Source organism: Dipteris shenzhenensis, chromosome 9, assembly GCF_047967505.1.
Source record: "Dipteris shenzhenensis isolate YYH24624 ecotype China chromosome 9, Dip_SZ_1.0, whole genome shotgun sequence".
Lineage (NCBI taxonomy): Eukaryota > Viridiplantae > Streptophyta > Polypodiopsida > Gleicheniales > Dipteridaceae > Dipteris > Dipteris shenzhenensis.
The window spans coordinates 1616381-1643143 of NC_141604.1; the positions used below are offsets into that span (position 1 = coordinate 1616381).

The following is a 26763-nucleotide window of genomic DNA, read 5'->3' on the forward strand; positions in this document are numbered from 1 at the left end:
CCACACCCTTCTCTTGCTTGAACCCTTTAGCGACCAAACGGGCCTTGTACCTAGGCACATCATCACCTATGACCTTCATTTTATAGACCCATTTACATGGCAATGCTTTCTTTCCATGTGGCAAAGAAACCAAGTCCCAAGTCTTATTCTTCATAAGTGAACTCATCTCTGATTGCAGAGCATACTCCCACTCGCGTTGATCCTCGTGCATCATAGCCTCTCTGTAGCAAGAAGGCTCCCTGCAATCAGTAAGCATCACATAGTCCACCCATGGAACAAACCTATCAGGTGGTCTAGACACTCTAGATGATCTTCTCAAGGGCATTTCAGCTTGCTGTCCCACTTGCATATTAGCCACATTTGGCTCATCATTTCCACCAATAGATGATCCATCATCTACCCTTGATTGTATACGTATGGGAGTACTTGGTGGTACCATTTCTTGCACATTTGGTGCATGGATAGCTTGCTGTCTATCAACATCTGCAGGTGGATTCACATCTTAGAAAGTGATTCTCCTCATTTCCACATCCCTCATGGGTGCCTTATGCATCTTCTTCTCAGTGAAGACTACATCATGGTTGCATATGATCTTCTTTGCTTCTGGATCCCAAAGATGATAGCCCATCTCTCCACTTTCACCATAACCCAGAAAGATGCATTTCCTAGAATTAGGATCTGGCTTCTTTCGAAGCTCTTTTCGCACATGTGCATATGCCTCACACCCAAATATATGCAAATGAGAGTAAGAGGGCTTCTTGCCACTCCATGCCTCTTCAGGAATACCACCATCCAAACTCTTACTAGGTGATCTATTGATCACATGCACTGCACTCTTCATTGCCTCAGCCTAAAAACCACCAGAAAGACTTGCATTGGAAAGCATGCATTGCAGCCTTTCTTGAATGGTACGGTTCATCTTTTCTGCAACTAGATTTTGCTCTAGGGTACGAGAGGATGTGAGCTCCCTCTTAATCCCACATGTATCACAGAAATGCTGAAAGTCATGAGAGAGATACTCTCCACCATTGTTAGTCCGTAGGCATTTAAGTGTTCTACTTGACTGATTCTCAACCAAGGCCAGCCATTTCTGAAATACCTGGAACACATTACTCTTCCGAGCTATAGCATAAGCCCACACTTTCCTAGTTACATCATCAATGAATGTCACATAGTATTCAGCCCCGCCTAATGACCATGTAGGCATGGGACCACATACGTCTGAATGCACCAAATCAAGCTTTTCAAACTCTTTCTTTCCCCTTCTTTTATGGGCTGATTTAGTTTGCTTCCCATAGAGACAATGCTCACAAAATTCAAAATCAGAGAAACTCAAATGTGGTACATAACCCAAATGGAATAAGAGTTTCATTCCATTCTGGCTCATGTGCCCCAACCTGCAATACCACAAAGAAGTGCTTGGCTGCTTGGTTATTGCCACAACATGATCAAATACCCCTGATACATGTAAGGGATACAAAGTCCCACACTTGGCACCCCTGGCCAAAAGCATAGAGCCCTTCTGAATTTTCCAACTCTGAAAGCCAAAAGTGGTGTGAAAACCAACATCATCTAGCTGACCCACTGAAATAAGACTCTTGGTCAACTTAGGCACATGTCTCATATGTTTCAAAATAAATGCAGACCCATTTGCAAAAGAAAACTTTATGTCACCTTGCTCCGACTATGTCACATGCATAGTGATTTCCAAGATGCACACAACCTATGTTTCCACTGTCATAAGTGGAGAACTATTCCCTATGGAGAGTAACATAGAATGAAGCACCAGAATCCAAAATCCAATCTTGGGAATATGCATTATTTGAAGTGGTAAGCAACTCTGCAGATAAACTAGACATGAAGAGAACGTCATTGTTACTATCATGTGTGACTGCATTGATCTCCTCGATCTTCACTTTTCCTTTGTCCTCCCTTAGACTCTCTTCCTTTTGATTTGCACCCCAATTTGCATTCTTTTTCTTATCATTTTGCTCTCTTTTCAGCTTGTAGCAATCCTTTTTCATGTGGCCCTTCTTGCCACAGTGGTAACACTCAATGTTCCGTGCCCTAGATTTGCTACGAGACTTCCCTCTTTCTTGGGACTTCCCCCTGAACTGTGATCTGCCCCTTTGCACATTTAAGGCTGCATCTTGCTTGTTGCCATCCATAGACTTTTGTCTAATCTCCTGGGCCAACAAGCTACCCACAACATCATCAAATTTTAGTACTCCACCAGCTGCAGAGTTACTGTCAGCTGTACGGAAGGTATCCCATGAGGATGGCAATGAACATAAGCGAAATATTGCCTTAGTCTCCGCATTCAAATTCATCTTTTGAGCCTGAAGTTGGCTAAAAATAATATTGAATTCATTCAAGTGAGAAGCAATGGAGACCCCTTCCTTCATCTGTAGCTCAAACAACCTCTTCATGAGCTAAACTTTATTAGAGGTAGTTTCCTTTTCATAAGTGGCACACAGTTTCTTCCACAAATCTTTCGTAGTCTGCTCATTTACTACTATGAAATAAACTGACTCTGCAAGATGAAGTCTAATAGTAGATAATACTAATACATCCAACTCATTCCAATCATCCTCAGACATATTTGCAGGCTTAGCTTCAATCCCTGGCAAGGGTTTAATCTGCTTCTTTTGAATAAGCACATCCCTTATTTGTTCTTTCCACAAAGAAAAGTTTGTCCCATCAAACTTTTTAATGCTAAAAAACTCATTTTCAGACATGGAAGAGGATGCCATGATGCAAATGAAGCAAAAATCCCAAATGCTAGTGCCTACAAGAGAGAATCACACCAAATACCAGGTGCACCTAAATGTGTATGCTACAATAGAGTGAAATATCACCAAAACTCATGTCTCAAAGCATCTGACTCATGTGCATATACTATGCATCCATATGAGCAAATTTGGCCCAAAAGAAAATGCCAACTGCAATGGCAATCCAAAATGCCAATAAGTGCCAAATGACTCAAGCATAAACACCGTCCACTGGCATATGCATTAATAATATCTCATCCAAGAGAGCATAGCACTATCATTGCATCACCTGCAATGTGTCAAAGCTATCCCTCGGCATAAAATAGCATCCATGTGCAAAGCGTCCATAAAAAATAGCATCCCACAAGGTAATTTGGGCCTATCAACGCATCCAATAAGGACCGCAATGCATCCAAATGGCCTATAAATCATCCACTGCAACCCAATGCACACCACAAATGAGCGCACAACACTGCTCAAACTGCAACCAGAGTGATCTACATAAGGTATGCTCAAGAAATCATAGTCCCATGGTAATGACCTCTATTGAAAATAGAACCTGAGATGCCTCAAAACATGGGCGCCATTGTATAATCGGACTCAACAAGAAAATGTGCAAATATCTCTCTTCTGCCAGAACTCCAAAATCCCAACCGATGAGTGAGAAATGGGAGTCAACACTTATCCACTGCCATGTGGCATAAATCTAAGGTTTCAAAACCTTAGAATAAAAAATGCATAACAGAGAGATGAAATCGAATACACAAAGATCTATAACTCTGAAAATCCTACACCGAATTGTGTAAGAACTGATAGGTAGGGGTCTTTGGGTGTCCAGAACGCAATGGGACAGACGGTTTTGGAAACCGTGGTCTCAATCACTGGGTCCAACACACGGACTGAAAAACATTTTTGGAAACAGAGCTATTTGTAAACTCCACCAGACTGTGAATGATGAGCAACATAGAAGTTTTAGGACTCCTGAGTCCACTGGAACTGAGAGATTTACAAATGGTTGCACCAAACTTGAGTTCCAACACTCAGGCAAAAAAACGCATAAACTGACACAGTGAGCCAGAAATCCAATGAAATGATCCCAGATTCAAGAATGAAGGTGTTTCCAAGCTCTTGAAGTGAAGTGGACACCAAAAGCAAGCAATAGTCTAGGGCTTGGACTTTGTTATATGCCTTGTGGATCAAAGGCACAATAATGTTGCGTATGTCATCTCTCTCACCCATCCGCACAGGGATATCTTCAATGTCGTTCATAGGTGGAGGGGGATTTGCGAGTTCAACAACCCATCCCTTGAAACTCTCCCAGAGATTGGGACAATTTCGTAGGAGGATTCCAATGGGAATTGACACAGGGCAACTCAGGATGCTAGAGAGTGCGGCTCCTTCAAGTTGACGTGGCGGTATATTATGCTCTGGAGTCTGTTGTTGGAACAGAGGATCAAGTACAGTATCATTACTTTGTGGGGCCGTCATGGATTGGGTCTTGAGCTTGTTTCTCAGCCTCAAATTGAGCTTGTTTCTCAGCCTCAAATTGGGCTTGTTCCTTTGTACCCATTGTTGAAGTGCTTGAAAGCGAGCCTTCTCCACCTCTGCATTTGGGTATGGAGCTTCTTTTATTTGAGGCTCAAGAGTTGATGTGGATGAACTCGGCTGCTCATTGCTTGGCGGAGGTGGAGGCACTTGTGCTTTCTTTTTAAGGAGTCGCTTTGGTTGGATTGGAATGTTAGGGTCCTTGGTGGCCTCTTTCTGTTGGCATGTAATTACATTTACAGGTTGTGATTTTACACTTGCCGGACCCACGCTTTGATGGTCCACCCCAATGATGCCAATTGGGATGTTAGGCTTAACCTGTTCTGGGACCTTATTTTTCATGGGACAATCCATATAGGCATGTCTATGCCACAATCTCGATAGAGTGGTTGGAAAGTAGCTGGGCTACCACAATGAGGGCACTCTGCGATTCGATGATTTTTGCCACAATCGTAGCACTTGATTGGTGCTTGAAATGTGTTGGGTCATACTTGATTTGCATAAACTAGTATTAGACCCTCTGCACCTTCTACATAGTACACTGGGTACTCTGCTTCATACTCAAATAACGAGTCTACTTCCTCGGCTTGTAATTGATGTATTGGAACTGCCTGAGGAGCTAGGTTTGGTGCTCTTGGATATGGTCGTGGATTCGGATTCCTGAGTAGTTGTGGGACTTGTGTCTGAATGGGAACAGGATTTAGCCTCGGAGCTGGAGGCGCTTGTGCAAGTGTCGGTTGCCTGTATACTAGCATGGGTGTTGCTTGGTATTGTTGAGGTCGAGGCGGATTGTTGCGCATGTTCAAGATGCAACTGTTCTCATGATGGTCACCGATGATGCAAATATGGCACCACAACCTTGGCGGTGGACTTGTTTGTGCAGTGATCCTGGCTCTGAGGACTGGGCACTCATTTGCTGTGTGATTTGCCATGTAGTGTGGACACCAGACATTCTCTCACCGTGGATATGTTTGAGTTGGCGGCTGAGACAAGTGAAGTTTTTGTTCCATGGCCTGCATCATGTCTTCTTTCAGCTTCATGGTCATGGCCTCTAGGCGATCTTCATTGGATGTTTCGGTAATGGACTTGGATTTGCCTTTTTTGGAGTGCTTATCTCGGGTACTAGATCTGCTGTCATCACTGCTAGTGTCTGAGTCCATCATGCCATCGTTGATGTCAATGGTTGCCGCATGAGCAGCACTGAACATTTCATAGCTGCTTATCTTTTTCATATCCTTTTCTTTTTGAGTCCTGCAATGAACCATGCCGTGAGGTACTTTGATCTGGGCGTGGGTCACATTTGGCGATTAATCTCTTCATCTTACCCAGGTACGTGCGTACATCTTCTCGCCGGCCTTGTTCGAGCTTGCTTAGTTGGAGAGCGGGATCATCTTGTAGCCTCTCCGTTTGAAGCGTCTTTTAAATTTCGTCTGAAGTAGGTCCCATGTGGCGCGCTCTTCCACTAGAAGGTCTAGGTACCATTCAGACGCTTCATCAATTAAGGCCATGGGAAACCAAGCCACCTTGGTTTCATAGGATTGATCGCCACCTGCTCGGCATGCGGCATCAAAATACTGGAGGAAGCGGGTTGGATCTCCCCTACCATTATATTTGGGAAGTTCCAATTTTCCCAAGGGGTGTCTGCCGTGATTGTTATTATTTCGTCGATTAAAGAAATTGTCAGCCTCTGCATTGAGGTCGATATCCCCATCATTGTCATGACGGCGTCTAGCCATGTTGGGTCATGGAGGAGTTAAAGGGAGTGGTTGAATCTCAGGGGGGGATTCGGTGTAGAGGATTCCCAGGGGCGGTTGTTGTAGTGGAGTTATATGTGGATTTGGCGAGTGGTGGAGGCAAAGGCATTGGCCGAAATGTAGTGGCATGCAGATTGGGTGAGATTTGCCAAGAGTGTCTTTGCCACAAGTGCGGGTGTGGATGTAGTGTTGTTGGGAGGGTTAGAGTGGTGTTAGTGTGTGTAGGGACCGTCGTGTTAATAATGTGCCTAAGATGATCCTATGTGTGTAGGGAAATGTGCCGGTGTAGATGGATTGTTAATTGGAGGTCATGGCATGAAAATATGAGCGAATATGTGCGAAATGAGGACCACACGGGGGCGTGAATGAGCGAGTTCTAGGGATGTCGAAATGGTGTGCAATGGGCTGGAAAAATACCCCATAGCGTGGTGTTTTCGTGTGTGAAATCTGGGTTTAAACGGGGTTCAGTTTGGGTCCCAAACGGATGAGTTACGAGGGGTTAATGTGCGGGTAAAATTGACCTTTTTGTGGGGGGGGTTAAGGGTAGTGTGAATGGACTTAAGGTCCAACTGAGGGGTTGGAACCAAGTAGATCTAGTTAGATTAACTAACTGAAGGTTAGTGAACCTAACCTAACTGTTAGTAACTAACCTAGGTAAACTAATTGTAGTTAGACTAACTTAGGGTAACTAAACTAACCTAACTTAACTAACTAACTAACCTAACCTAATCTAAGCTAACCAACTAACCTAACCTAACCTAACCTAACTTAGGCTAACCAACTAACCTAACCTCAGTTAGTAACTAACCGTAGGTTAGTTTTAGGTTAGGTTTTTTTTGGGGATTTTTTTTTGTTTAAACTAGGGGGCGTTCCTGACGGTGACGTAGGGGGGGTTGGGGGGGGGCTTTCGAGCAGGGGGCATTCGAGGCGGCGGGGGGGGGATATGCAAGGGAGGGATACGCAGGGGAGGGGAGGGGAGAGGGGAGGGTGAGAGGGGCGATGGGTGGGGGGGGATACGCAAGGGAGGGGAGGGGAGAGGGGAGGGTGAGAAGGGGGGCGGGTGGGGGGGATACGCAAGGGAGGGAAGGGGAGAGGGTAGGGTGAGAGGGGGGTGAGGTGCGAGTGGGCGGGGCTACGGGGCGGGTGGCGGGTGGTGGGCGGGGCGGCTGGCACCACTGTGGGGCGTCGCCGCGGGAGGGCGGGGGGTGGGGGGAGGGGGGAGAGTGGAGAGGGGGAGGGGGGTGGTAGAGAGAGGGGGGGATGGAAGAGAGAGGGGGAGGGTGGTAGAGAGAGAGGGGAAGAGAGAAGAGGGAGGGTAATGGTAGAGAGAGAGAGAGAGAGAGAGAGAGAGAGAGTGAGAGAGAGAGAAAAAGAGAGAGAGAGTGAAGAGAGAGAGAGTGAGAGAGAGAGTGAGAGAGAAAAAGAGAGAGAGAGAAGAGAGAAAGAGAGAGAGTGAGAGAAAAGAGAGAGAGTGAGAGAGAGAGAGTGCAAGAGAGAGAGGGTGAGAGAGAGAAAGGGGGAGGGAAAGAGAGAGAGAGAGAGAAAGAGAGTGAGAGAAAAAGAGAGCGAGAGAGAGAGAGAGAGAGAGAGAGAGAGAGAGAGAGAGAGAGAGGGGGGGGGGGGGGGGGGAGGGAAAGAGGGAGGAGGTGGTGGAGATGGAGGGGGGAGGCGGTGGTGGTGGTGAAGATGGAGGGGGGAGGGGGTGGTGGAGATGGAGGGGGGAGAAGGGGGGAGGGGGTGGTGGAGATGGAGGGGGGAGGGGGGAGGGAAAGAGGGAGGGGGTGGTGGAGATGGAGGGGGGAGGGAAAGAGAGAGAGAGAGAAATTGGAAGGAGGAGGAGGGAGGAGGAGAGGGAGAGGATGGGTTGCAAGGTTGGAGGTGAGGGGAGGAGGAGTTGCAAGGTTAGGACATGCTTTTGGACATGGAGTACAAAGAAACATTGACACTTGAGACAAATGCTTGGAATACCAAAGTAGACTCAACACAATGCCCCAAAGAGTGTGGGCTTCATTCCATTATGGGGTATTTACACAAGTTGGAGAGCTTCTCTTTCTGCATGTAGGAATTGTAACACATTCTCTCCCTACATGTAGAAGTCGTATGTAGAAGTTGTAACACATTCTCTCTCTACATGTAGAAGTCGTATGTAGAAGTTGTAACACAAAGTTGTAACACATTCTCTTTCTACATGTAGAAGTCGTATGTAGAAGTTGTAACACATTCTCTTTCTACATAAGTCCATGTTGGCACAGAATCAATATGCTCCAACTCTCCCCCATCAAAACATTTATGACACCCTTTAGCACCATTAATATGGCAAGTCTCTACTAGTGACTTGACATTTCTTTAAATCTCTCTCTCATTTGCCCTTAGATATTATGTCATCATTCATGGACAAAAGGAAAAATGTCCGAATAAGGGAAAAACATCCCAAATTGTTTTTGTCTCACTGACATAAGCTCCTAATTAGAAGCAATAGGGGTTTGAGACTTTCAAATTTGGGGGGTTGAAATATAGAGTTTAGCTAGTTGAAAAGAGAGAGAGAGAGAGAGAGAGAGAGAGAGAGAGAGAGAGAGATTTTATGTACTAACATGTATCTAAGATGATCTTAAAACCAAACAGGGTCTATTGGACAAGTATGTTTGCAAGAGCAAGACACTCGGCTAGATAAAGTGGCATTCTAAAAGTAGGGAGTTTGTAACAAGAACTAATCTTTTGAGAAAACATTTTTCTTAACAAATCACAAAACTTACATATTATTGAGATTTTGGCACTATGATATAGACTAACTTCACAAATTTGCAAATTCATTGTATATAGTATGCAGGTTTTCTACAACACAAAAAGAAGGGCCTTCACATAGTCTTTTTTGGTACATCTTCCCATAAGCACAGCCCGCACAATTTCGCCAGGTATACCCCCGACCTGTCTATCAGTGAACATGTTGCAGTTTTCGCCTCCTTCTCACCGTGATTCAGTCACTGCTTTTCTACGCTGCTCGTCGGGATGAGGGCAGTAGCGACGGCATCAGATGTAGCAGCAGCAATACGAATAAGAGAACACTTCCGGTGGGTTGAGTCTTCGGATTTGTGGAATGGGGGGTTCATTAAGGTATGCTTATTCGTTATCTATGTCATGGCTTTCTTGTCCGCCTTGGTAGCACAAGCTGGAAGCCAAAGAGAACTCAGAAATGTTCAGGTCTTGCAGGACGAGGTAAAAGAGGGTTTCCCTGATCCATCCACGTTGTCCTGGGTAAAGGCAGAGTTGCGCAACTTGAGGCACTATCATATTGAATCTGCCATACAATTTGATGATCCAACACAGTTGCCTTTCAGGTACTCCAGAGGAGGTATTAGACTTCCTTTTGTACTCAGTATATTTTCATTTGCTGTTCAAATTTACTCACGACACATATGCTTGAACATAGTTTGCTGGGGTTTTTAGGCTTAAGGGCAACAGTGGAACTTTTGGGCCCTATATAGATTGTGGTGGGGCTTGCACGGCAGAACTGCACGATGAGTTATCTAAGGACGTGGAGGCAACGCCCATACAGGAGAATCCATGTAGAGAGCAGACCATTCACAATCTTCTGCAAGAGTGTGCAAAAAAGAAAGATCTGGCAGCTGGCAGGCAAGTGCATGCTCTCATGGTCAGCCACGATCTTGACTCTTCACCTATCTCAGGGGATCGCCTTATCCGACTCTTTGCATCATGTGGGAGCTTGCTAGAGGCAAACTTAGCCTTTTGCAAGGTTCTAAAACCAAACATCCATAATTGGCATGCAATTATTTCAGCTCATGCTACACATGGACAAAGTCACAGGGCTCTTGAATTGTATCATGCAATGCATCATAAGGGCATACAGCCAAATAGATTCATATTCCCATGCATTTTGAAAGCATGTGGTAGCATAGGAGCTATAGGTCAGGGCATGGCGATACATAGTCTGATAAGCCAAAGTGGACTTGATTCAGATGTGGTCGTTGGAAGCACCCTTGTTGATATGTATGCAAAGTGTGGACATCTAGATGAGGCGCAGAAAGTTTTTGATGAATTACCAAGTCGAAACGTGGTGTCATGGGCTGCAATGATTTCTGCGTATGCCCAATATGGTTCTGGACTTTCTGCTTTAGAGCTGTTTGAGAAAATGCAGCAGGTGGGTATAAAGCCAGACAAAGTCACCTTTTTGTGCATCTTGAAAGCATGTGGTAGCATAGGAGCGATAGGACAGGGCAAGCTGATACATAAACAGATCATCAAAAGTGGATTCAAATCGGATGCCGTTTTGGGGAACACCCTTGTTGACATGTATGCCAAATGTGGAAACTTGGATGAGGCACGCAAGTTGTTTGATAAATTACCCAACCGAAATGTAGTGTCCTGGGGTGCAATGATTACCGGATATGCTCAGAATAGGCAAGGTAGGCTTGCACTTGAACTTTTTGAGCGAATGCAAATGGAGGGCATGAAGCCAAACAAAGTAATTTTCCCATGCATTTTGAAAGCTTGTGGCAGCTTAAGAGCATTAGGGCAGGGCAAGCGGATCCATGAACAAATCTTACAATCCGGGGTTGAAGCTGATGTGGTTATTGGGAGCACCCTTGTCGATATGTATGCCAAATGCGAGAGTTTAGAGGAAGCACGCAGAGTATTTGAAGGGTTGCCAAGTCGTAATGTCGTGTCTTGGTGTGCAATGATTGGAGGATATGCACAGCATGGGCATGAGCTTATTGCGCTCGAACTTTTCAAGAACTTGCAGCAGGAAGGCTTAAAGCCAGACAAAGTCACATTCATCCACATCTTAAAAGCATGTGGGAGCTTGGGAGCCTTAGAGCAGGGGAAGCTGGTACATAAACAAATTTCTAGAAGTGGACTTGAATTGGATGTGGTGGTTGTGAGCACCCTTATTGACATGTATGCCAAATGTGGGAGCATGGAGGAGGCGCGTGAAGCGTTTCACAAATTGCCAAATCGAAATGTAGTTTCATGGGGTGCAATGATTGCTGGGTATGCCCAGCATGGCAACTGGAGCCTAGCCAGGAAATGTATTGAGGAAATGAAAACAGAAGGCTTGCAGCCAAATGGTACCATTTTTACCAGCATTCTCTCAGCTTGCAGTCATACTGGCCAAGTAGAGGAGGGCCATTGTTTCTTTAAATCTATGGCTCAAGACCATAGCATCATGCCAAGTATTGAGCACTTTACATGCATGGTTGAACTTTTTGGCAGTGCAGGGTTGCTGAAAGAGGCAGAACAGCTACTTCACACAATGCCTGTCTCATCTGACGTAATTGGCTGGACGTCATTGCTGACAGCCTGTAGAGCATATGGGAATGTAGATATAGGGAGACGGTGCTTTGATCAAGTCATTGGGTTGGATCCTGACACTGCTGTTGGTTATGTTCTGATGTCAAACATCTATGTGCATGCCCACATGTGGACAGATGCTCACAATGTACGAGAGCAACGAACTTATGCTGGTGTATGGAAGAAGCCTGGGAGGGCCTGGATTGAGGTGAATGATAAAATACAACACTTCACCGTGGGAGACAGAACCCACCCAGACAGTGTGAATATTTATTCCAGTTTAAGGAGATTAACAAGATTAACAAAGGGTGGAGGACATGTGCCAGAATTTGATTTTATGTGTGAAGATAAGGAAGATTCCTTTTGTGGAGGTACTGAAAATTTGGTCTTCAATTCTGGGCGTCTCATTTCAAGCGAAAAATCCAAATGTGTACCTTATTTCTAAAGTAAATTTTTGTTCCAATGCCTTAAGCTGTGAACAATGCATTCCAGTAAGCTAGTATCCTGCTCAGGACACAGACCAAGCATAACAACGAGGTAGCTACCAGGATCTCTACTGAGCCTTGACTAGCTTTAAGGATCCCCATTAGTATCAGGTTCAGATTTTCTCAGAGCATGGTAGCAAGAAGGAAGCTGTCCCAGTTGTAGACGCTTACCTGAAGGTGAAATGCAGGTACCCAAGAATGGGTTCTCATTAGTCTGAAGCAGATCACTCCATTCTAGGTCATATCCTCACACTCCGAGGAGGGGAAGCATGTGAAGCAGAAGGATACACTGCTACTTTGTTTGTCTTCTTCCGAGGGTCTTCTACTTTGTTCCATGGGCCCTCTTACTTCACCATATATAGGATATGGGGATCCCACCGTTGGAATGGTCACCTCCCCATCTGTAAGCCCCCATATGAGGAGAGCATGGGGGAGGGAGACCTAGGGCAACCCAAAAGAAAAGCTAAGGGAGGGGGCTGCCACATGGGCAGCACCTCACAGGGAAAGGAAAGCCATAAGGGGCTGCCACATGGGCAGCACATGAGCTGTCATGTGGGCAACACAGCAGCCTGGCAGAGGCGCTTCAAGGACTGTCTGTATGGGCTGGAACAGGCCCCGAATAAAGGCGCAGAGGTGGCGCTGACATCAGCAAGTTTATGGAGCAGGGTACAAGGCTGTGCAGGCCTGGGACAGGTGGTGCTGACATCAGCAAGTGTACGGAGCAGGGTACAAGGCTGTACGGGGCTGGATGAGGCCTGGTGGTGCAGCAACGGAGGCTGCTATGAGGCAGGGACCTGCCTTTATATAGGGCTGGGCCCTTGCCTTGATTGGAGGGCCAAGGCCCTAGAAGAGTGGGCCAAAAAGGCCCCGGTTTGTGAGCCCTAATAGGGCTGGACCAGCCACAGACTGGTCGGCCAGAATGGGCAGGCTGGGCATAATTTATCCAGCCTAGCAGCTTTGGGAGGAGCAGAAAGGAGCAGCATATCCACCATCCTTGGGCCTCTACACAGGAAGTGAAGTACAGGAAGTGAAGTAGAGAGGTGTTGCTGCAGACTTAGTTCCAGGGAGAGGCTGAACCTAGACTGTCTTCTAGGGCAGAAGGTTGCTGAGATCAACATCACCTGGAGCAGCCAAAAGTCAGCAGATTGGAGCAGCAGTAAGACCTACGCCTATATTCTGGAGGTGAAGGAGGTACATCATAGCCTGCAGACAAAGCTGAGAAAGGGCTGCCCACCTAGGCTAGGTTCCGGACAGCAAGGTGGAAGGGATCTAGACAGAGAGTTTACATATGCTCGAGGTGAAGCACGCAGGCTCAGAGATCTAGGAGTGCTTGACATTTAGTACGAGAACTTTTTGGTGTTGTATCCTGTCCTTTTTTGTGGACGGACGGAAATATAAAGAGTTGCTTCTATATCTGTTTCTGAGCATTGTCTATTTACTGGCTTGCACATCTATGCACATGAGTTAAGAAGTTTGTGATTCCACACTCCATACTCATACTGTGTGAGCTCCTGGGGCATGCATTCTATCAGTCTTCCGCTGTGCGTACGGAACACACACTCGAGACATTTCAAGCCATACAACTATTCCTTATTCTTTGCTATTTCTAGTCACCTTTCTGCTCCTTAGCACATTTATAATAATAGTAAATCTAGATTTCTTACAGTGGTATCAGAGTGAATTTTGCCCTGCCTGTAGGAAATGCCCCTCACCTTCTAGCACTTATCTGATACCTCAATCTACGCTAGAAGGTAATGCACAGTGCGCACACTGTTGCATGGAAGAGACGGAGATGATGAGTGATCAAAATTTCACCAACAACCCACCTAAGTCATTAGTGGCCTCTCTATCCACCTCACATCACTTGATGATGGGAATGGACACGACTAGTTTCGTGTTCTTTCGTGTGCTTGGGCTGTCCCAAACCAAGGGACACATGCTTTTCGCCTACGGACACACCTTGAAGAGCTACGACTCCTCACTCAAGGGGCACATCCCCTCGTGAAAAGTCACACCTTTTCACCAAGGGGTGCACCCATTCATGAAGGGTCACACCCTTTCACTTAAGAGTTTTCACTCACCCTGAAGGGACCCACCCCCTTCTATTTAGGGTCTCACCCGTTTACGAAAAGACTCACCTTTTCCACAAAAGGCTACCCTTCTTTACGAAGGGATTCACCCCCTTTATGAAAAGACATATCTACTCCAAGGGTCATACCCCTTAGAATAGGCGCACCCTTTCATAACAAGCATCAACCTATAAAAGGGTTACCTAGGGGGGCCTAAAAAGGGACACCTAACCCTTCACTGAAGGTCTACTCCAAGGTCATCAAGGGTTATCCCAACCCACGAATTAATTTCTGGCCATAACCAACCTCAAAATCTCACAGATGCCTTTTCGTCAAATTGCACATTCACTATCGCACCAGTTTTTCCCACGTGGATCTGCCCCATCTGTAAAGCAACCTGCAAGCAGCCCTTTGTCTATGGATTTGGCCACACACAGCAGCCCTGATCAGCGCCTGATTTTTGCCTGCAAGCAGCACAGTTGCTGCCAGTTTCAGTGCCCTGGATTATTGCCCGACTTTGCTTCCCACACATAGCCTCTACCAGTGCCAACTCTGTGCCTTTAAGTCTGAAATCAGCTGATTACCGAATACCTTTCAGTTTGTTTCCAATCTGCTAATCCTTTGCCTGATTTCGGCCATACCATCATCTGCCTTTGTGCGCCTTTGCTCGCTGCAATCAGCCTCCAGAAGTGGTCTTTGGTCTACACAGGACAGCAAGCCCTAAATTCGAAATTTGGAGCCTGGAAAATGTCATCAACTTCCTCAAGATCAGGATCCCCTCTAATTCGTAATTGCTTGTGTACCCTTTTCAGCCAGGATCCCACAAGATTCTCAGCAGCGTTTTGGCAGACAGTTTTGGTGCTAGGTGGCCTCTTTCCTTCCTTTTTGAGGACGGTATCTCAAGCATATTTGCTGTTTTTCCATTCACAATATTACAGCAAATGAAGACCCCCTTATTAAGGAATGGATCACCCTGGTAATCCCTCCAATCTCCTCAAGAACACCTTGGGCATCTCAAATTACTCAGTATCGTGTTCAAATTGCACACCCAACCCACTTCAGGGCCTTTGCATTGTGGGTATTTTGTGTCATATGCCCGGGCCCCTCTACTGACTTGGACCACATTCCATACCTACTGCGAGAGGCACCTCAAGTTCACTACTTCCTCCGCACGGCCCAGGTTGTGTTTCACGAGACAGGTCAATACCTAGAACCTGATATTCCCCACGAGTTTGTTGTCCACCTCTGGGGATATTTTTACTCCTCAGCTTCAGCATCTCTAGGGTAGACCTGTCCATTGCTGTTTGGAGTTTCATTGGGTCTTATTGGAGCCTCAGCTTTGCCAACTCTCGATGCTGTCTCGCATGTGAGGTTGACTCCCTTCTTGGTGAACAAGGTTTTGGCATCTGACATAGGACTGTTAAGCCTCTAACCAAGACATTCAAAGCCTCTGTTCCTTCTCTTTTCTTCCTCCAGAGCCTCAGAGATGATCTCTTTACTTGGGGGCTGCTGCACCTTTTTTAACCAGAGTCTTCCATTCTAGCATATCTGCTCTCCCTTTGGTGATGTGCCGTGTAAACTCAGCATGCTTTCCTTGTATCGTTGTCTGCAAGGCTGCCATCTCGTTCTTGAGCTTCTCATTCTCAGATATCAGTTCTTCCATTGCCTAGTGTGCCCCTTCCGGTGTTCCTTGCATGTCTCTTAGTTGCTGTGGTTCTGTTCTGTAGTTCTGAGAGAGAGAGAGAGAGACGGGATGAGATGAGTGGCTGTGAGGGAGCCGGCCGAGAGAGAGAGCGGACTATGAGGGAGTGAACTGTGTGTGTGTGTGTGTGTGCGAGAGAGAGAGAGAGAGAGAGAGAGAGAAGGCGTGTAGGAGGAAGGAGAGTAGGATAAAATCAGAGGTCACATCAAAAGTCCCTACATGAGTGGCGGGTTTGGACTTATATAGTCCTGTCCACAATCCCCTCTAACATTTACTAGAGTACTATTAAGTCAGTCCCTTTTCTCCCCCTTCATTACAGCCATCCCTTCCCATAGAAAAGTTCCCTCAAAATTACATGTTTCGGCTGTCACACAAGGGTGCTGAGATAGGAAAGTCATGCTGATCAGCCTGGTAAAAGAAGGGGTACTATTGGAGAATGCTCTCTGGCTGCTATGATTGTTCATCCTCCGGTAGTCCTTTCCATCTGATGAGGTGCTCAATGGATACATTGTTGCAAATTACTCTATCTCTGAAACACACAATGCACTCGGAGACATGGAGGATATGGCCCTCCTCGTTCCTAGGTGGAACTTTGGAAGAATATGCAAATGCTGGCCCATGTGTGTTTTCAGCAAAGATACATTAAAACATTGTGGATCTTGGAGGTGCTTGGTAGCTCCAATTGATACAACTTTCCCAATCTTGCGGATGATCCTGTAAGGGCCATTATATTGATGAGAAAACTTTGTGTTGATATTACTCTTCAGTGAAGCATAATGAATTTTGTGGAAATGTAAATGCACATAATCCCCTTCCTTGAAAACCAAGTATCTCCTATGCTCATTCGCATGTTTCTTTTGGTTGGCTTTATTCTTTTTTGCCAATTGTAGACGAGCCCCCATCCTCTCCAAGTGATCTTGTGCTTGCTGTTTTTTGACAACCATGTTTGCAATTAAGGAACCCATACTGTTACGCTCTAGCCGAGGTAGCATGACCTCGGAAGAATCAGTCGACATTTCCCTTAAAGGATCTATCTTTGTAAATTATTTGTTTGCGCTTCATGTAAAAGGTCGGGAGGGAATTAATGTCAAGGTCCTAGGTGAGGGTTGATAGCACCAGACTAGGTAGATCTAAGGCTAAGGGCCTAATGCAAAGATTGTGCCTAGGGGCAAAGGATTTAATGCATCCCAAGAGAGGGGTGAAATGTTGCATTAGGAAGGCCCTATATGGATGACATGTGGCATCTAGATCTATCTAGGGAGATGGGGCTTGTTGAGGCTAGAGAGAGAAGAGAAGGATTTTCACGTAAGTTTTTTCAGGGCATTCTTTGTCGGCTCGTTAGCTTCAGCAAGGTTGGTTGGGAGGATATCCATGGTGCTGCTCCCGTGATCTGCAGGAAAGGAATAGATAGTAATTGTGTTACATTTGGTATCAGAGCCCAAGGCTAGAAATTAGGAAGGAACGATAGGCGTGTAGCGCTAGTCGACGAGCAGGTGGCGCGTAATTAGGATTTGGGCAGCGAGTACGTAAGCGGTGATCTGGAGCGGATGACAGGTTAGGAGTACAGAGGCGACGCAGGACAGTCTGGTGGCCCGTAGTAACTGTGACCTGCTTCCCTGGTGCACGTACGCTCAAGATTTCGAACGCCAAGCAGCCAGTACAGGAGCTATGACTGCAGATTGGTCGCAGGAGTGTGGCTGGATCTGTATGGAACCAAGAAGTGGTGAAATCGTTGATGACCAGGGAGCTCTCTTTGACCTCCATTAGTTTCGTGTTGTTTTTTTTCTTCTCGATTTAGTCGGGTGATGCTCTACTTTCATAGATAGGATCTCGAGAGTGATCAGCCTGCATGAGGCTTTGATGTTGTAGCAGGGACAGATTATGCCTGTGCATATGCCTGTGTGCTTCAGTTAGAGTCAGTTTGCAGGAATTTCCCTAGTATAGGGAAAAGCGCGGTTTGAGATATATGCCTGTGTCAAATGCCTGGTCAGTGTGCATGTGGGATTGCAGGTATTCCCTAGTATAGGGAATTGTGTCAAAGTGTCAGTACACTGAATTGTGTCAGATTATAAATACAGTTTTCTAGCAGTGTTTAAAAAAAAAAAAAAAAAGAACAAAACACCCATTGAACTGAATGGAAGCAGAAGGAGCTTCTAGGAGGGACCCTGGTGAATCAGGAGTCCGGCCGACCCAGCAGGTGTCGCGCCCAGTAGCTCATACTTTATCTGGCAGGATTGCATTGCTGGAGGATGCCTTGCAACAGTTGTTAGCGCAGCAATTACAGGCCAATGCAGGGCAGTCCGAACTTAGGAGAGCGATACACAGTATGTCTGCCAGACCTTCTCGAGAGGAGAAGGGAAAGGCTCCAATGGAACCGGAGTCTAGTCCATACGGTCGAGCCTAGGAAGGCTAAAGTGCCAAATATTGCCAATTACAGACCGGAAAAGTATTCTGGTCGGATGAACGACCGTAGCTCCGATGTCATTGAGACCTGGTTACACAAATGGGACGAGGCGTTCGCCATTTGTGAAATCAGAAATGACATCAAGAAGATCCGTGAGGCCACCCACATGTTTAGTGAGGTAGCGGATCGGTGGTGGATTAAACAACAAAAAGATGGTATAGCATCCACTACCTGGGAGGGGTTTAAAAGAGAGTTCAGGAAACACTTCTTACCTCCTGACGAAGCATCCTGAGCTTGGGATCAATATAGGAACCTTCGTCAGAGAAATTTATCAGTGGCAAAATACACTGATAAGTTTCGAGAGAGTGTAATGAAGGTTGACGAACCCCTGCCTCAATCAATCCAAATGAAAGATTTCATATTTGGATTGAATGATCGAATAAAAATGGAAGTTCGGGCTAAGTACGCGAACACGTTAGATGATGCAATAGCTATAGCCCTGAACTATGAGGATGCCAAGGGCAGCAAGCCAAGTGGGTTTGCACAGGTCGGAACCCAGTATGGGTATGTGAAGAAATCTGGGTTTAAGAAGAAATGGACTAGTAGAGGGAGTGGTTCTCAGCCGAGTGGTCAAGCCAAGCAGGCGAAACCGGCTGAAACTCCTAAACCAAGTACTACCATTGGAGTGAAGAGGAAAGTAACCCCAATGGCAGCCTAGGCTTGGTCTAAGTCTCCCTTGAACCCAGAAAAAAGAGAAAAAGTGAGGAGAGAAGGCTTATGTTTTGGTTGCCTTGAGCCTCATCAGTGGAAGGATTGTCCACGTAACAAAGATCGTCGGATGGCTGAGATGGTGATCTCAGAGTGCGACGTGGAGATGGAGGGAAGTCCCAGAGCGGAAGAGATGCAGATTTAGCTAGCGGGATCTTCTCAGAGGTTAGTACCTTGTTTGTTATGTGTGTCTGTTGCTAAGCTAGTGACGAGTGCACCTGATAACATCCTATCTAAGCCCGCAGCAACGGGGTATACAGCCTTTGATGATACGGAGTTAATTAAAATGAAAGGGCAAGTGGCCAATCATGATGTCATTGTGTTGTTTGACTCGGCGTCAACTCACAATGTGATTAACTCCAAGCTCGTGAAGAGGCTGAAGTTAAAAACAAGTCCATCTGACTATGCGTATACAGTCAGGATGGCAGATGAAAGTTCAACTGAAGTATGGGACCAAAGGGTTACCCAGTTGGAGCTTCGAATTCAGGACTATGCTGAGAAGCTTGATTTTGAAATGACCAAGCTTGCTCATGCGGATATAGCCCTGGGTATGGCGTGGCATTTTAGGAAGAATCCAGCCATTGATTGGAAAAAGCACGTATATCAGTTCAAGATGAATGATGTGCTTTATGTCTTGCGAGGTGAAAAAGATATACCTCAGGGACCGTTGGTTTCCGTGATGGAAATCCGAAAAGCTCAGGAAGAGTTTTTATTCCTTTGCATAGCATCGGTAGAGCCGGTTGATGATTCTTCGGCTAGCACTGATGTTACGCAAAGTGGTGAGATGGCCAAGCTGGCTAATCTTATAACAGAGGAGTTCTCTGAATGTTTTAGGGATGAACTACCTTATCGGTTACCTCTAGAGCGGAATGTTCAGCATAAGATTGAACTGATTCTGGGGGCAGAACCTGTAAATAGACCTCCCTATAGAATGAGTTTTACTGAAGAGGCGGAGATGCGTAGACAACTGGAAGAATACTTTAAGTTGGGGCAGATTCAACAAAGTTTCTCACCTTTTGCTTCGCGAGTGATATTAAAGAAGAAAAAGGATGATATGTTTCGCCTCTGTATAGATTACAGAGCATTGAATAATATCACTGTTAAGCACAGGTATCCGATGGCTCGGATTGATGATTTGCTAGATGCATTACATGGAGCCGTGATTTTCAGTAAGATAGATCTTAAGTGTGGCTACCATCAGATCCGGATTAGAGCCGAGGATGTGCATAAAACCGCTTTCAGAAGCAGGTTTGGTCACTATGAGTTTTTGGTAATGCCCTTTGGACTTACCAATGCTCCGGCTACATTCGTCATGCTTATGAACGGTTTACTACGTCCGTATATCGGAAAGTTCGTAGTACATTTTATTGACGATATCCTGATATTCAATAAAAGTATTACTGAGCATCGTGAACACTTAAGAGTAGTGTTCAATACTCTGAGGAAAGCTAGTCTTTATGTAAATAAAAAGAAAACTATACTGTGTATGGTTAGGCTTGAATATTTAGGATTCATAATTACTCCACAGGGGGTAGAAATGGATCCGAAGAAAGTGGCTGCGATACTAACTTGGCCAATCCCTCGGAGTCTGACCGCGTTGCGATCATTTTTGGGATTTGTCCAGTTTTATAGAAGGCATATCAAAGGATATTCTGGAATAGTATCGCCATTGACTGATCTGACCTCAGATAAAGTACCTTTTATATGGGGATAGAATCAACAAGAAAGTTTTAACACCATAAAACAAGCTGTGGTCACAGGACCGGTGTTAAAAATAGTTGATCCCCAGAAACTGTTGTTTCTGGAAACCGATGTAAGTGGCATTGCGGTAGGAGCAGTTCTCCTTCAAGAGGGAAGGCCAGTAGCCTTTAAAAGCAAGAAGCTTTCTCCCTCTCAAAGGAATTGGCCAACTCATGAATTGGAGTTGTATGTTGTTATCCATGCTTTGAAAACATGGAGGCATTATTTGTATGGTTCAGAGTTTTATGTGGATGTGGATCATGATACTCTGAAACATTTTTGTAAACAGTCTGACTTGAGGGGCCGCCAAGTTAGGTGGGCAGAGCTCATGCAGGAGTTTAATTTAACGATTCGATACCGAAGAGGAAAAGACAATAAGGTTGCTGATGCATTGTCTCGCATTATGCACAACCTGAGTTTCACGGTATTAGAGAGTGCTCTAATGACCGAGATCAGAGAAACTCAAAAAGTGGACGAGTTTGTCCAGAGCTTATGGCCTAAAGCTCATGTGTTAAAACCCGGGGAAAATGAAAAGAATGACGTGGCATCCAGAAAAGGCCAAACTTATGCCATAAGGGATGGTATGCTAAAAAGAAATGGCAAGGTTGTAGTACCTAGTCAGAATGATCTCAGGCAGAGAGTCATTCGACAGTGCCATGATAGCCCATGTGCGGGACATCCAGGGGTCGAGAAGACGTATGATCTCGTGAAGCGAGATTTCTTTTGGCCCAAGATGAAAAAGCATATTCATGAATATGTGACACGGTGTTTCTCGTGTCAGGTAAGTAAGGCCGAGCGGGTGAAGCCACCCGGACTTTTACAACCCTTGGAAATACCACTAAGTAAGTGGGAGAGCATTTCCATGGACTTTATTGTAGGGCTGCCTACGACACAAGGAGGGTATGATTCTATCCTTGTGGTGGTTGATCGTCTAACCAAGATGGCTCACTTCATTCCGACTAGAGCGTCTGTTAGTGCCCCGCAAGTGGTGGATTTGTTCATTAGACATATATTTCGTCTGCATGGATTGCCTAGATCCATAGTGTCGGATAGAGATGTCAGATTTATTGGTCATTTTTGGACAGCGGTATTTGAGACACTAAGGACTGAGTTGGGAATGAGTAGTGGGGATCATCCTGAGACGGATGGTCAGATGGAGAGAGTCAACCAGACTTTAGAGGATATGCTGAGAGCATATGTGTCATTGAGGCAACATACGTGGGACAAGTGGTTGCCATTGTTGGAGTTTGCCTACAATGATAGAAAACATTCCTCTACTGGGTTCAGTCCGTTTGAGCTGAACTATGGTTATAAACCAGCAAATCCAACTATAGTTGGAGTACCTCAGAAAGTGCCTAGTGCCGCGAACTTTGTAGTTCAGATGCGGGAGATGCTAGCACTTGCGAGAGCTAATATCCGCCAGGCTATGGATAGAGCCAAGGTGTATGCGGATGAAAACCGGTCTATAAGAGTATTTAAGGAAGGAGAAAAAGTTTTTTTCAGAGTTCCTTTGCACTCGAAGTCGTTGACTTCAGGAGAGTGTGCTAAGTTATCACCTCGATACTATGGGCCGTGGTTAATTCTAAAGAGAATAGGCAGTGTAGCCTATAAATTAGAATTGCCACAGGGGTGTAAGGTGTACCCGGTTTTTCATGTTTCGTGCTTAAAGAAATTTTTGCATACAGGTGGCTCACTAATCGAAGGTGTGGTTTTGTTTCAGGAGATAGAGGATAATGCAAGGCGCAAACCAACAAGAATGCTGGACCGAGGAACAATGCAAATACAAAATCGGAAGATACCCACGGTGCTGGTTGCATGGCATGGTCAGCCTCTATCCGAAGCTACCTGGGAATCCGTATACCAGTTGCGGAGAGTGTTTCCAGATTTTATCATCGAGGACGCTGATGTCTGAAGAGGGAAGGAATGTTACGCTCTAGCCGAGGTAGCATGACCTCGGAAGAATCAGTCGACATTTCCCTTAAAGGATCTATCTTTGTAAATTAATTGTTTACGCTTCATGTAAAAGATCGAGAGGGAATTAATGTCAAGGTCCTAGGTGAGGGTTGATAGCACCAGACTAGGTAGATCTAAGGCTAAGGGCCTAATGCAAAGATTGTGCCTAGGGGCAAAGGATTTAATGCATCCCAAGAGAGGGGTGAAATGTTGCATTAGGAAGGCCCTATATGGATGACATGTGGCATCTAGATCTATCTAGGGAGATGGGGCTTGTTGAGGCTAGAGAGAGAAGAGAAGGATTTTCACATAAGTTTTTTCTGGCATTCTCTGTTGGCTCGTTAGCTTCAGCAAGGTTGGCTGGGAGGATATCCATGGTGCTGCTCCCGTGATCTGCAGGAAAGGAATAGATAGTAATTGTGTTACACATACATTGCCTCAAATGGGCTCATTCCGATAGAGAGAGGCTTAGTGTTGTTGCAAGCCACTTATCCCACAACCTTAGGTGTCGTGAGAAAGATGCTCTAGGTATTCCTCTTCCCATGTTCACACTTTCAAACTAGCCTTTAGTCTCAGGGTATGGTGAGGTGAAGTTGAGATTTCACACAAAATAGCAATTCAAAATTGGAGAAGAAGAATATCTTTATTCAAAGGAAATTTTTTACAAGGAAAATCTTCTCGGAGAGGAGGAAGGATATACCACCCCACCACCCCCATTCCCTACCGCCCATCCCTCAATCTCAATTGCAATCTCATTCTCTATCACAATCTCAGTCTCAATCACGGTCAAAGGTAGATATCTCAATCTGAATCTCAAGTTTTGTTTCCGGTTCCTCGTCTTGGTCTCGGTCAAGAATCTAAGATTTGCCTCGAAATCGAAATCCGCGTACAAAGAGCTATGGTGAAAATCCGTGTGTTCACTAAGTGATGGTGTTGTGCAAACGCCCCTAGGTGTGAAGTGATTTTCGTTGTATATCTTGCGGACCTTTACCGGTGGGTTCAATGATTGAGGCTGTTTAGATAGTCCCCTTGTAATTGCTGGAAGGCCTAGAAGAGCACATATCCCTTCTGGTTGTCACAGAGAGGGACATTGTGTCCCAAGGTGCTCGTTCAACAATTTGAGATCATTTTTGTAATGGCTCATAATCACATCTAGCACTTACAAATGATAATTAGGTCAAGTGCAACCAATTATACTCTTCTTAGGTGATACTAATTCTCCCCTTAGTGACTCAAGGTCCCCCTTAGTTCGTTTGAAAGTAATTGGCCTATATGGGGTTTCTCCTTGTTAACTCTAATTCTTGCACTTGAGTTGGAATCACTAGCTCTTTCAAGGCTTCTTGCTTTGTGTGAACTATTCACTATAGGGCCAAAGACCTAGCAATCATTCTTGAAAATTTTCCTCTAGTATAGTACATCACGACCATTTTACTTTTCATAAATTGCCGCAAATACACTACTTTCATTCTTCCTAGTTCCTCCACACTATTTCTAGTACTCCCATATTGCCTCTATGTTTAACCTACAATAATCCAATGAAAGCTAGACAAAAAAAGAAGTTAGATTGACTTGTGGCACAAGCAAAAGTAAAAAGGATAAAGCAAGCAGCAACCTAAAAAAGAAGTCCGTCCTCTCCATGCATCACAATTTTAACGGTAGGCTTGTTCTTCTTGTTTCAAAAACAAAGGGATAGACAAAGACAAACTAAACATGTCAAATTGGACATGTCACACTCAATAGGCACACGATAACATATAAAGCATAAAAATTTAAAAAAATTGGGCTAACTTTTTATTGCATACTCTTTAATTTATGCTTTTAATCAAATATTTAACATTGAAAGTAGGTTAGTATGCTATATTTGGTTTGCATTGTTCAACATCTTGGCATACTCCCACTCTCATCAAAAGGATTATTGTAGTTTTATTATTTCTTCCATGTTGTCATGCCTTGAGCTTTCATCTCATAGAAAGAGGCTAGGAGGACAATAACAATTGTTAACCTTGAATGCAAGTGTATCATGAAGTTAGAGAGAGAAAGGCTACTAATGAGAAATTGGAGTTGGATTTCTGAACGGTTATAGCTCATTTTGACATATCAAAAGAACTCCAACTTGAGTTTTTACTATTCCAAGCCAATACAAGACATGTAATGCACATTGTAAAAAGCTACAATCTAGAGAGAGAGAATAGTCCTAGAGAGAGCACGAGGGCTCATATAAAAACCCAAAATGCAAAGCATTCCGCATTCTTTGGGTAGTGTTTTCACTCCATTCATATTCTTGTGCACTCTCTCTTTGTGTGTCTGCTCCCTCATCATTATCAACATGTGATAGCATGTTATACTAGAACCTTTGCATCCTACCCTCAACCCTTGCACTCCTCCCCTTGCGATATCCTATGCTCTCTACCTCCCTCTCAACCCTCCATTTCTCAAATCTACTCCTCCCTACACTCCAAAATCCACTCCATTTATATAATTTGGTTCTCCCATTCGGTCTAGTCATGCAACCTCAACCTCTTAGATTAGACTACTCAACACTGATTTCTCTCAACCCTACATTAGATTACTCAACCCACATCCCCCTCAATGGGTAGAGGATACTAGCCTCCACTCTCTTAATCCTATCTCATTTTTGAACCCTACAATCCTTTTATGAACCGTACAATCTTTTCTAAAACTTTAAACTCCAATAGAGTGAAAACTTTCATGAGCTTCAATCAATCAAGAACTCTTCTTACATGAGTTGATGCATGAACTGCTTTCCATGCTTCAACCTACACCTCTCAATGGAATATGAATTAAGGCCATATGCTACATTGTAAATGCATACAATTGACATAACACTAGGTGACTAAAGCCTGGAAATACACATGAATGATAATGAATGATGACATTTTGGTGTTATTGTTGGGGAGTAAGTGAAAGTGGATCATGCATAGGAGAGAGAGAGAGAGAGAGAGAGAGAGAGAGAGAGAGAGAGAGAGGTGCATGCACATACTAGCTGTATACTACATTATAATGAAGAAGAAGATGAATATATAAAACTTAACACACCCTCTTAAATTGTAATAGATAAATAGAGGGTGTGTATGAGATATCTTTTTGTACATTGAATATATCTTCTACACTGATTACAACTTAATCTTCACTTCCCCACGTAAGATGTAGCTAGTGACCTGTTATTGAAAGTATAAAACTTGTGGACAAGAGGTGGCTTGGTGAAGACATCTAGTACCTATTTAAACAAGGTCTATTTCACCATTGAGGCCTTTTTCTTGGATGAGTGGTAATGCAATTTAATTCACTTTGTTTTGTCATGAAACATTGGGTTCTTTGCTAGGTAAGTGTTCCTTAAATTATTAGAATAGAGCATTATAGGCTAAAAGTCTTCTAAACTAAATTGCTTCAAATGCAACATTGGTGGATCTTTTGTATTTTGCTTCTATTGATGGTAAGGCCAGTATTGGTTTTTGCCATGACTAAAGTTATATTCACTATTGGAACTTTTATCATTTTATACTCCCTTCCCAATTGACATCAATATATCCATGAAAGTTGAAAGGTGCATACTTGCTAACCTTTTGTTGAGAAGGGTTAATGGCATAGGCAAGTGTTGTCAATATGAGTGCATTATGTGGATACAGAGCAGTGGTAAAGCTTTTCTTGTAATATCTTGATTTTGAAAGCATTTTCGATTAATCTAATAGGATCGATATAGCCAAAACACTCCATAGAAAAGATATGGACATACTTGCAAAATCATGATAGAGAGTATGGACATACTTGCAAAATCATGAGAGAGAGAGAGAGAGAGAGAGAGAGAGAGAGAGAGAGAGAGAGAGAGAGAGGCTCACTATGAGAAAGATGATAAATGAGAATGCACTAATAGATACTTTATTTTCACTTTTTCTAATGAAGCATCCATTTTACATTAAGACCTTGGATTCTAAAGCTAGTGATATTTTGAGACTAGAGAGTGAAAGACTAAGTCCTTGACATATGCTTTACATAGAGAGATATAATCCTTACCATAGGCAGAGGAATTCAAAGAACATGTATAAATTCATTTAATGGAATGAAGCTCCCACTCTTTGGGGCTTAGTGTCCATTTCAATTCAAGTGTTCATGTGCTTATTTTCCTTGTGTCCATGCTCCCTTACACTATCATGTGCACTAGCATGCTCTCACTCGGGAAACCTATACTCTTGCACTCCCAACTCTCCTTGTAAGTCCTTCCCTCAAACCTCATCCTCCTCTTCCTT

At 44.5% G+C, this 26763-nt stretch overlaps 1 protein-coding gene across 5 annotated transcripts; it reads left to right on the forward strand.

The window, feature by feature from the left end:
* Positions 1-8827: 8827 nt before the first annotated feature.
* Positions 8828-13203, forward strand: LOC147898054 (pentatricopeptide repeat-containing protein At5g27110-like). 5 transcript variants are annotated; one of them, XM_087379574.1, is made up of 4 exons: positions 8828-8982; positions 9087-9181; positions 9278-9419; positions 9498-13203. In XM_087379574.1, the coding sequence occupies exons 3-4, from the start codon at positions 9381-9383 to the stop codon at positions 11820-11822; spliced, it is 2364 nt and encodes a 787-aa protein (XP_087235700.1). In that variant the 5' UTR covers positions 8828-8982; positions 9087-9181; positions 9278-9380; the 3' UTR covers positions 11823-13203. The 5 variants fall into 5 exon arrangements, with proteins under 5 accessions (XP_087235700.1, XP_087235696.1, XP_087235698.1 ...); XM_087379570.1 differs by having other exon boundaries at positions 8904-9181; positions 9269-9405; positions 9515-13203; XM_087379572.1 differs by having other exon boundaries at positions 8904-9181; positions 9278-9405; positions 9515-13203.
* The last annotated feature ends 13560 nt before the right edge of the window (positions 13204-26763 follow it).

What these genes read in the sequence shown, in the direction of transcription:
- LOC147898054 (XM_087379570.1), top strand. Translation starts at nt 9,077, where the DNA reads ATGAGGGCAGTAGCGACGGCATCAGATGTAGCAGCAGCAATACGAATA. An exon ending in GGAATGGGGGGTTCATTAAG is followed by an intron (nt 9,182 to 9,268) that starts GTATGCTTATTC and finishes AGAAATGTTCAG; the next exon opens with GTCTTGCAGGACGAGGTAAA. An exon ending in CCAACACAGTTGCCTTTCAG is followed by an intron (nt 9,406 to 9,514) that starts GTACTCCAGAGG and finishes TGGGGTTTTTAG; the next exon opens with GCTTAAGGGCAACAGTGGAA.